Below are 12,199 nucleotides of genomic sequence, written 5' to 3' on the forward strand. Positions count from 1 at the left end.
ATTGTTGGGGCCAGTCGCACAGATATTCAGGAAGGAGTAGTGTTGCTGAGGTTATCGTCCCAAGGGATTAGAAACTTGCTAAAGTTGTTCCGATATTTCAGAAGGGTAATAGAGAAGCTGTGTCCAATTATCGTCCAGTGAGTTTGACGAGGTCCCTCTCGAAAATTTTGGAAATTATCATCAAAGGCAGTAAGTGGATAATCAGCATGGGTTCAGGAAGGGGAAGTCATGTGTAACTAACCTCCTTTGCTTCTATGATCACGTGACTAAGGCTTTGGGTAAGAGCAGAAATGTAGATGTTGTTTACCTTGATTTCCAGAAGGCATTCCATAGGGCCAAAATGGTAAACTCTTGAAGCGTTCACACGAGATTGGAATTGGAGGCAACTTGTTGAATTAGATAGAATCGTGGTTAAGAGATAGGTCGCCACGAGTTATAGTGAACGGGGAATTCTCTGGTTGGACAGGCGTCACAAGTGGAGTTCCTCAAGGAAGTGTCCTTGGCTCCATACTTTTTATCGATAAACTCGATCATGGTATCGATGGGATTACTAGCAAATTCGAAGATGATGTGACGCTAATGGGGATAATCGGGAATCAAAGCGATAGTGAGTTTCTCCAGACCAACTTAAACAGGATTGCAACATGGGCAAATGAATGGAGCATGACGTTTATCGTTGATAAGTGCATGGCCGCTCATTTTGGTTCGAACAACCCACGGTTCTCTTACGAGTTGAATGGTATCACTATCCCGATGCAACTAGGGTCAGCGATTTGGGAATTCTCATTGACGAGCGGCTTAGGTTTTTTGAACATTGTTCAGCGGTGGTCAAAAAAGCGAATAGAATGCTTGGTCTCATTTTCAAGAAGGTCTCTTCGCGTTCTCCTAAAGTCATTCTTCCGCTTTTTCGAGGCTTAGTTCGTCCTGGACTGGAGTATGCTGTAAGGTTTTGGAGACCATACCTACAGAGGGACATAGACTTGGTTGAAGGGGTGCAGAGAATAGCTACGCGTGTCCTTATTGGCACACGGGGCTTGAGTTATGAAGAGAGGCTTCATTTTTTGAATATGTTTACATTGGATGAACGCAGGTGTCGAGGAGGTATGATCGAAGTGTGGGATGGATAGGATGGACCATGAAATTTTATTACACCGCCAATCGACTGCTTTTACAAGGGTCACCAGTATCGATTGGTGAGGGACAATGCAAGGTTATGGTGTCGCAGGGAATTTTTCTCTAATAAGGTTGTTAATAAATGGAATAGCTTACTCCCGGAGGTAGTAAATTGTAACACAATTGACACGTTTAAAAATAAATATGATAAACATGTTGGGGTAAATCGAGAAACTATCCATACTTAGAATAAGACAACCATAAGCATTCTTTATGGGCATTGTATAATATTTTATCATGTGTATATATTGTTTATAATTTGTGTTAATTGCATTTTTAATTGGGTTGCTGTATTTTGGAAATATATGTCATCCATATTTTTAAGGGCATTTTTTTCTCAGCCACCTCGTTGGGCATTTTGCTTGTTGTGGCGTTGTATTTGTATTTGCTGTTGTGTATACCGTCTATCACACACTTTCGTTTGGCAGATTAGGTATAATTAACAATGTACATTCTGGAATGTGCTGTTAGAATGGGTCGAGGAAAGTTTCAGTACATATGTCATATGTTACTGCCAAAGCACGAAATTTTACAGTTCACGAAGTGGCCAGCCAGATTGCGAATCGGCCAATTTCGTTTTAAATCGGCTTATCCAATGTCCGAATAACTGCCCAAGTATATATTATATAAACAAAAATTTATACATATAACCCATCACTTTTGATCCAGGTAAGCCAGGAAAACCTGAAGTTCCGGGTCTTCCAGTTGGTCCCTATAAAAGAAAATGATATATTTTATTGTGCATGTATAACTTAATTGTTGATATACATTTTAAAGGCAACAGCAATGTCGCAATAACAAAATAAATAATTAATGAAAATAAAAAAATTAAACAATTTTGTTAAAAATACATAATTCAAATTTGAACAAATATTACGAAATTAGAAAATTAATTTAACCTTATGTCAAATTGAAGGTTATTAATAAATAAAACGAGGTAAAAATTTAAATAGAAATACCATTTCGATCTGGTTATTCAAACAGTTAATATCAAATGTTGATTTTATTAATTTTATTTTTTACATCCATTTTTTCTCTCACTTCTCTATTATTAACAATTTATCATTGAATTAACATAAAAAAAAACCAAAAAAATATTAGTATAAAATTTTTATTTTATCAACTTTCGGTTATCACACATCATTGACTTTTTAATTTAATAATTAAATATATTCACATCTTTTGGGCCGATATACTCCGTTCTTTTTATTTTTCTTTCAAATCAAAAGAAATAAATGATAAATATATGCATCACTAGCTTTTAGCTACTGCTCTCTTCCTTGTCCAAGCTTTTTTCATCACATAAAATAACGGTTCTACTGTGTCCATTCAAATATAATTTTTTCTTTCTCTTTTTGTATTTTCATCCAAATGTTGTCAAATTTGTAATTTAATTGTAAACGTTAATTTTTATATCAAGGAAACAGTTATTTTCCGGATATTATGCTGAGGTGAGCTCGGAAAGAAAAGTCATCACGTCTCCGCCGGGACGTGCGTAGTTTCATCGTAATTGACAGGGAATGAATAAATTATGTTATGCAACTGACGCGGAAATTATGTAAATAGTCATTATTTATAATTCGCCTATAAATAACCATATTCGCATTTTTCTGTAAATCTCGCCAAATTAACGACAAACTTGGCAAGTATGGTGACAACTCCGACGATTTGGCGATGTCATACTGCCAAGAGAAATATAAAGATCATGCGAGAATCGTGGAGATTGTTCTGGAGGTTTCTTTTGTCTATACAGTAGCGCAACCAAAATAGAACTATAAGGAGTTTTGCTGAGTTTTCTTGAAGACGATATTTCTTGCATGTTAGAGAAGTCACCCTCTCTGTTTTAGCGTGTTTCGTCAAAATCGCTGCTTGTGAATACGCGTAAACAATTGTTCTGTAAAATATATCTGTGTTGTCCTGGAAATTGGGGGAGGGGGATTCGTGCTTTGTCATCTCGAGTGTTTGTGAGAGACATTATCTCGGACAATTTGGTGTCAGGAGTGGGGTAGTTCAAGGACTTGAATATTAAAGACCAAAGAGATGGTCATGGATGACATGCGAGAAGAGCTGGGGGTCTATTACGCTGCAGTAGTTGTACAACGAAGTCGTTAGTGACGTCACGCGTTTAATGCAAAATTCTCAATGACCCGTCTAACGCAAACCTCAACGACAATTGTTAAAAACTTGATTTTTCTCACCACCCGTCGGCTTGTCGTTATCAGTTTCACGAAAAACTGCTAGGCCGAGACTAGCGCTAGTTAACGAAGGGATGGACTAATCAGATAATTTTCTCTGCTGCTCATAATCATCATCACTACCAACGAATGCTGCAGCACGTGCCCGTTGGCATTGTTATTATCATTATACTTTTGTGTTTAGGGAAAACGCACACAAAATACTTTTTGTAAGCGCTATATACATTATTTTTTTAATTCATCCGGATCCTATTTATTTTCGTCAAATGGCTGAGAAAGAGGTAGGCTATGCACGCACATGAAACTGGCACAAGGAAATTTTCTAAATTATTATGTTTAAACAATATATTCCTCAATTAATTTTCATAACAACTAGCAAAAATTTCATCAAATTCTCATATTTTTACATATTTACCGTTCGATATTAAGATAAAATCAAGAACAAGTAACCTTTTATTTACATCATAAATTAGACAATTTTTTTTGCTTGTTTCACACAATATAAAAAGGAAGTGCGACCAAACTTATCACTTTTAAATCTCTCTTCAAACATCTCTTTTAAATCGGTGTTGATACTCCAACCAGAAAATGCACTCAAGGATAAAAAAAAATTTATTTGTTGATCAATAAAATTTATTTAGACTTTTTGTACGGTACTTAGTGCGCAGGTTATACAGTGTACTGTGTGAGTGTTTACTGCATTACACTTCTGTGTACTGCACAGAAAGTAGCAATACCAACAACATTAACACTATCAGTGATAAAAATTATATGTTACAAAATATCGATGTTATTAAAAAATTAAGAAGAAAATAATCTGGAGACGAGTGTGTTTAAAAATATATTGACGTCGATTTTGAACGAGATATAAAAAAATATTATAACGATTTCAAAATCTCTTGAAAATATATCGGAATAGGGAGATTTACCAGTAAAATAATTTCCTTGTAGTGAGATGAGTTTAACATTGGAATAAAGGCATTTCCGAGCAAAATAATGCAGATTTATCGTAGCAGCGAGTATTTTTATAACGAGGTATACATATATAAATCAGTGTAAATATTTTTTTTAATCAGTGTGTGATTAGATAACATTTTAAACGATAATGCTGTCTCTGAAACATGTTACTAAATTAAGTAACGTAATTCAGAAAATTATTATTCAGTATAATGAACAACTTCATGAATTAATAATGGGTAAATAATTTTTAATTCTAATTTGCCTCAATTGCTCTCGCCTTCATCGAAAAATGTACGTGCGAGCGTTTATTGACGTGCCATGTTTATTTCTGTAACACGAACTCAAGGAATGGTTTCCAGTCGTTTGCGGTGCATTGTGGGATAGATTTACGTCACCATCGTTAAAGGTTGATCTTTCTCACATCGTTACTAGCAATCTTCGTTATCGTCATCGCTACGTGAAGCGTTAGCTAACGAGAACCGGAGACCACTCGTTATGCTGGCGTTACTGAAACAAACACATTGCCACTCGCGCGTACATTTTTCGATGAAGATGAGAGCAACGGTGACAAATTAGTAGAATTGGAAATTATTTATTCATTATTAATTTATCAAGTTGTTCATTATTAATTTATCAAGTTGTTCATTATTAATTTATCAAGTTGTTCATTATTAATTTATCAAGTTGTTCATTATTAATTTATCAAGTTGTTCATTATTAATTTATCAAGTTGTTCATTATTAATTTATCAAGTTGTTCGTTATAATGAATAATAATTCTCTGAATTGCGTTACTTAATTTGGTAACATGATTCAGAGACAGCATTTTTATCGTTTAAAATGTTATCAGTACACATACTGATTGGAAAAATTATTCATAGTTATAAATCGTTATAAATTATTATACTCGGTATATAAAGATAAATCTCTCTACAACGTAATTTTTTTTTTCAAATCTTGCATGGAAATGTCTTTATTCTAATCTTAAACTCATCGCAATATAAGAATATTATTTAACTGGTAAATCTCTCTCTCGCTATCACGATATGTGTACAAGACATTTTGAAATTCGCTACAATATTTTTTTTAAATCTCGTTCAAAATCGACGTCACTATATTTTTAAACGTTTCCAGATTTTTTTAAAATTCGTTTAATAACATCGATATTTTGTAATATCACTGATAGTATTAAAATACTATCTTAAAGTATTGCTACTTTCTGTGCAGTACACAGAAGTGTAATGCAGTAAACACCCTTACACACACACACAGTGCACTAAGTACACTAAAAAAATCGAAGTAAATTTTATAAATCAACGAATAATTTTTTTGTAATCCTTGAGTGCATTTTCTGATCGGAGTATAGAAGAGATGCCAAAAAAAAAAGTGTAAATTTGGTGGCACTTCATTTTTATGTTGTGTGGAACAAGGAAACCAACTATCTAATTAATGATGTAAATGAAAGGTTACTTGTTCTTGACTTTGTCTTAATATCAAGACGGTAGATAAATATGTAAAAACATGGGAATAAATGATGGTGATATTTTTGCTAGTGGTTTTGAAAATTCATATAACATCATTGAACTTCAATGGAACACATTTTTTTAAACGTAATAATTTAGAATATTTACCCGCGCCAGTATCATGTGCGTGCATAGCCTACCTCTTTGTCAAATATTTGACGAAAATAAAAAGAATCCGGATGAATTAAAAAAAATTGTGAGTGTATGTAGCTTACGAAATTAGGGACAATCAACACACACACAAACGAGCACAAAATGAATAAAAATACAATAATAACGCATATCGTTGATAGTGATGATGATTATCAGCAGCGGAGAAAATTATCTGATTGGTCCATTCCTTTCGGACCGAACGCTATTCTCGACCCAGGCAGTTTTTCATACACCCGATAACGATATACCGCCAGCTGCTGAGAAAAATCAAATTTTTAACGATGACCGTTGAGATTTGCGTTATGGGGCTCGTTAAGAATTTGCGTTAAGGGCGTGACGTCACTCACGACCTCGTCGGGGCTAGAACTCCTTAATACACAGTATATGAAGTAATACATAGTATATGAAGGCGTCTTAGTCGGGGCTATAGCCACTAGAATAAGGGTTTGTCAAGTTTTTTATCAGGCGACTATAGCCACTAGAATAAGGGTTTGTCAAGTTTTTTATCAGGCGACTATAGCCACTAGAATAAGGGTTTGTCAAGTTTTTTATCAGGCGACTATAGCCACTAGAATAAGGGTTTGTCAAGTTTTTTATCAGGCGACTATAGCCACTAGAATAAGGGTTTGTCAAGTTTTTTATCAGGCGACTATAGCCACTAGAATAAGGGTTTGTCAAGTTTTTTATCAGGCGACTATAGCCACTAGAATAAGGGTTTGTCAAGTTTTTTATCAGGCGACTATAGCCACTAGAAAAAGGGAGACCGACTCATCCGCCATTTTGTACCTTTCTGTAGCGATGCGCAATGTTATCTTACCGTAGGCTCTCTACAAATTCTTCCTTTTTTATTATTTTTAGAGCGTTTTAAGTCTTTTTTTTCCTGGCATTTTTTTCGAAATAACTGCGAGAATGCCTTGTTGTTCGGCTTCCGTAAAGTTTAAATTCGGATAAAAAGATTTCAGCCGTGATAAACATCGATGTGAGAAATAGATCGTGAACTACAATAGTGCCAAGTTCGCACGGAGAAACAGAGCTTGCCCGTGAGAAGTAAGTGAAATTTAATTATTTTGTGTATTAAATTTTTTCAAAATCATATTTCTGGTAATGTTTTTAAATTAGAATAAGAAAAAATGGGAATAAAAGAAATCGGTGGGAAATAGCAGACAACGTTTTGTGGCATATTTTTGTGCTGTGTTTAGGCATAAGATTAAGTGATTTTATAATATGAAATCATTTTCTTTTTATATTCGTATGATTTAGGAGAAATGATGCATAACTAGAGGATTTCTAACTAACAGAGCTAGTTGAATCTTGAATTAATTATGAATTAATCCTGAAACATTTCTGATTGCTCACATTTTCTGTTCTAAGTTTGGCGAATTATTGCGATCTATCGCTGTTTTATTGAAAGAATCGGAACTTATTTTATGTATTGAGGGGAAAATAACAAGTTTAAATTAAAAATATGCTTATTTTATTATTTTTAACTAACACATCAAAGTGAATGCAAATTAATATAAAATCAGCTCTAAAATGGGACTTGATTTCTCTGAATTTTGCTGATTTGGCGACTTATGATTTGTGGATTAGGCGTGATTGGCTCAAATTGCATCCTCATTAAAAATCAAATTTAGTGGAATTAAACGTCAATATAATATATAGACGTAGAATTCTTTTGTTTTATTTCTGTCCTTCTGTCACTTAATTTATTTTACAGCAGGCAACAAAATTGTGTTAGTGATCATTAATTTGTGTTGCTAGCCAAATTTAATATTGATCGTTTTAGTTCCAATGTTCAATAATTAGAAGAAAAAAAAATTTTTTTCATGAAAGCACTTGATTTTTTTCGCCAAGGTCTGAAATTCCAAACTTAATTTATAAAACACAAATTTCATACATTTCATTACATTTTTACATTAGTCGGGGCTATAGCCACTAGAATAAGGGTTTGTCAAGTTTTTTATCAGGCGACTATAGCCACTAGAATAAGGGTTTGTCAAGTTTTTTATCAGGCGACTATAGCCACTAGAATAAGGGTTTGTCAAGTTTTTTATCAGGCGACTATAGCCACTAGAATAAGGGTTTGTCAAGTTTTTTATCAGGCGACTATAGCCACTAGAATAAGGGTTTGTCAAGTTTTTTATCAGGCGACTATAGCCACTAGAATAAGGGTTTGTCAAGTTTTTTATCAGGCGACTATAGCCACTAGAAAAAGGGAGGCCGACTCATCCGCCATTTTGTACCTTTCTGTAGCGATGCGCAATGTTATCTTACCGTAGGCTCTCTACAAATTCTTCCTTTTTTATTATTTTTAGAGCGTTTTAAGTCTTTTTTTTCCTGGCATTTTTTTCGAAATAACTGCGAGAATGCCTTGTTGTTCGGCTTCCGTAAAGTTTAAATTCGGATAAAAAGATTTCAGCCGTGATAAACATCGATGTGAGAAATAGATCGTGAACTACATTAGTGCCAAGTTCGCACTCCAAGTTAGAACTCCTTAATACACAGGCTGGCGCATGCGGCATTCTGGTCCTTTTTGTAGCACTGCTTACTATCATCGCATTGTAGGGTCCTTTTAACGCTCCTATATATTAGTTAAATTTATTGTGTTTTTAGTTGTTTTTATCGATTTTTTTCGTGAAATAACTTCAGAAATGCCTTGTTGTTCGGCTCCAAAGTGTTCCAATTCCGACAAAAATGGTTTTAGAATGTTTAGATTTCCGGCGGAAAAAGAACGACGCGAGAAGTGGATCGTGAACTCCAGGAGAGACGATTTCATACCAGGAAACGGAGCTCGCCTGTGTGAAGTGAGTTAAATTTAATTATTCTGTGTGAATTTTATTTTTTCAAAATCGTATTTGTGATAATGATTTTAAATGAGAACTATATGAAAAAATAAATCGTTTGGAGGTAGCAGACGATATTTGGCGCCATTGCTCACGTGTTGTGTTTAGATATAAAAGTTATGGTGATTTTCAATCATTTTCCCGGTTTTTTGTTCCGTTTGATTTAAGAGAAAACATGCATAGGTACATAATTTTGACCAAGAGAACTAATTTAAATTCAAATTATTTATGAATTTATCGTGGAATGCTCACTTTCTCGGTTCTTAGTTTGGCGATTTATCGCTAAATTAATTGCATGTTCAGCTTAAATCATTATCTTGCTTGGAAAAAGGTTTTTAAATTTTTTCCCTCGCACTACATGCATGAGTTTTGAAACAAATACCTCATGGATTAAATTTTGCCCATGCAAAAACTGGTTTTTCTTCTTTCTCAAGAATAATACATTCCAATTTCTTTGGGGTTTCAAGAAAGTATGATGGAAAGTAATTTTTTCAAATTCGGAATTTAAAATTTCTATTTTTTTTAAATTTTAGACATTTTTATAATTTTTCTTAAATTTAAACATTTTTAAAATTTTCAATGAATCTCAAAAATTCTATCTATATCCCTATAATAGCTTAGTAAGTGTGAAAAATTGCATAACGATGCCAAATCATTCGCCAGTAATCAATTTGAGAAAAATGCATTTAAGCATGCATCCTATATATGGATAACTTTTTTTTTTTTAATATTTTTGTCATATTTTGTTGATATGACCAATATATAATGAAAGACAGATTCTTAATTATTGGGTCTAGTAAACTATCTTAAGAAATATAATACCTGCTATATGGTAACTAAGCTATATATATACTCAATCTAGGTACTGAAGTTATAAAATAGGCTCCCCCACTTTAGTGAGTGCGCAGGTGTAACTATTTATCACTCTGCCAACATCATTTCACACATTCATTCCTCTGAATACGAGAAATTTGAAAGATTCTAAAACTAAGTGTAATTTATCTGAATATCTTTACATAAATTTGTCTTTTTCATCTTTTAGTCACCTGCAATTTCTATGTTATTCTTTTAAATTATTGGATGAGTAATGGTAAAATTCTGAAAATAGTTTGCTATACGTATCGGCATCTATCTATTGTACACAATGAATTACTGTGTGGTGTCAGAAAAAATTACATTATGCACTTACACTAATAATGTTATAGAGCCTCAGTGTCTTTATATTTTTAAGAAAAGTTTGTGTTTCATTTTTACTCGTCATTGCTTATTTGTTTACTTTTTAGATGAGGAGAGAAAGCTTGGTTCGGAGGATACTAGCTACAGACAAATATATTTATTAAAAGGAATCAATGTGTGTATTTTATTGGTGATTATTTATCCTAATGTCGTGATGCTTTTATACATTTATTAGGATTTTAAGATTGGCTTATTATTGGCCCATGGCTGCAACCGGGGGGGGGGGCATGTGGGTCTGGTGCCCCAGAAGGGGTGCAGAATTCACCCTTTAACTGTTTCTACATGCAAGGGGGTACCAAAATTCTGGCTTGCCCGGGGGACAAAGTATTTTGTTGCGTCCCTGTATTGACCTATTACTAGGGTCAAAGATAACGAAATATGGTATTTACCATGTACGCGTAGACTATTTTTTTGCCATAATTGTAATTTTCAATTTTCAGTAGAGTTTTTATCTTGGCTCTCGTAAAGTATTGCTTTTGAATATATATATATATTTTTTTTCCAGATTAATTGCTGTTGGGTCACGCAGTTTCAAGAAAAGAACTATATTTCTATTATTTAAGCATATTTTTTTTGTAATTCCCAAAGTTTACTGGTACTCTAAAGCAGCGTAATAATTGATTACATGGTGTAGAAAAATATGTGAAATTGTGAATGATATTTGTAAAATCTTGTTTTCATCAGTTATGTACATTATGTTTGAATATTTTTTTAATAAATAAATTTATTCACTCATTGAGCTCGTCAATTTACATTATTGAACCTGTGTGTGCTATTCAGAATTTGTAATTTACTGAAGAAAATTCTGATAAAATAAATGCTCCCAAAATATTTAAGAAAGTTTTTACTAAATTTCCAATATCTAGAGGCAGTCGTTTATCAAATCCTTAACTTCACACAATCATTTAATATCCAGAAGAAATTTTCTTAATGTAATCTAAATTGACTATATATATTTTTGTATGCCACTTTTATCCTGAAATTAAGGATCGGGGTAAGGGATATATAGGAATATTTTATTTTCATTAAAAAACTGAAGAATTTTTTTTTTTTTTGCTATATACTTTTGTGTTTAAGATTAATTACTTGATCGTAATCACACGAACTGTTACGAATTCAACCTGTTGTTTACCAATAATTTCGTGATTAATCATAATTTCGTGAAACGTGGTTTATTTCCCATAGTAAATCCGTTCCTTGAAATTCCTCGTTTCTCCCACAAATTGAATTTTCCATACGCTTTTGCCAAGCATTTTTAGCGCGCGGGGAATTCTGTTAGGTTGCTATGCCAGATTTACCGACGCGATTTTTTTTCCCCTCTGTTTGGCGGTCATTTCCAAAGCGACGATTTCGTGCAGCAACCCTTCGGCGAGGACCAGAATGCCTGATGGTTCCGCTCGTATATGAAGGCGTCTTAGTCGGGGCTATAGCCACTAGAATAAGGGTTTGTCAAGTTTTTTATCAGGCGACTATAGCCACTAGAATAAGGGTTTGTCAAGTTTTTTATCAGGCGACTATAGCCACTAGAATAAGGGTTTGTCAAGTTTTTTATCAGGCGACTATAGCCACTAGAATAAGGGTTTGTCAAGTTTTTTATCAGGCGACTATAGCCACTAGAATAAGGGTTTGTCAAGTTTTTTATCAGGCAACTATAGCCACTAGAATAAGGGTTTGTCAAGTTTTTTATCAGGCGACTATAGCCACTAGAATAAGGGTTTGTCAAGTTTTTTATCAGGCGACTATAGCCACTAGAATAAGGGTTTGTCAAGTTTTTTATCAGGCGACTATAGCCACTGGAATAAGGGTTTGTCAAGTTTTTTATCAGGCGACTATAGCCACTAGAAAAAGGGAGGCCGACTCATCCGCCATTTTGTACCTTTCTGTAGCGATGCGCAATGTTATCTTACCGTAGGCTCTCTACAAATTCTTCCTTTTTTATTATTTTTAGAGCGTTTTAAGTCTTTTTTTTCCTGGCATTTTTTTCGAAATAACTGCGAGAATGCCTTGTTGTTCGGCTTCCGTAAAGTTTAAATTCGGATAAAAAGATTTCAGCCGTGATAAACATCGATGTGAGAAATAGATCGTGAACTACAATAGTGCCAAGTTCGCACGGAGAA

General features: G+C 33.9%; 1 protein-coding gene across 3 annotated transcripts in view; it reads right to left on the minus strand.

The window, feature by feature from the left end:
* The window catches only part of LOC149080456 (uncharacterized), a 1,573,269-nt gene that overhangs the window by 1,117,136 nt on the left and 443,934 nt on the right, over positions 1 to 12,199 (minus strand). For all 3 annotated transcript variants that reach the window (XM_089239569.1, XM_089239571.1, XM_089239572.1), the window contains exon 16: positions 1,832 to 1,885. In XM_089239569.1, the coding sequence (XP_089095695.1) occupies positions 1,832 to 1,885 (54 nt within the window). The remainder of the gene's footprint in view (positions 1 to 1,831; positions 1,886 to 12,199) is intronic.

Source organism: Pholcus phalangioides, unplaced genomic scaffold (assembly GCF_987345545.1).
Source record: "Pholcus phalangioides strain wild (caught in Gottingen) unplaced genomic scaffold, Ppha-v1.0 ptg000011l_1, whole genome shotgun sequence".
Lineage (NCBI taxonomy): Eukaryota > Metazoa > Arthropoda > Arachnida > Araneae > Pholcidae > Pholcus > Pholcus phalangioides.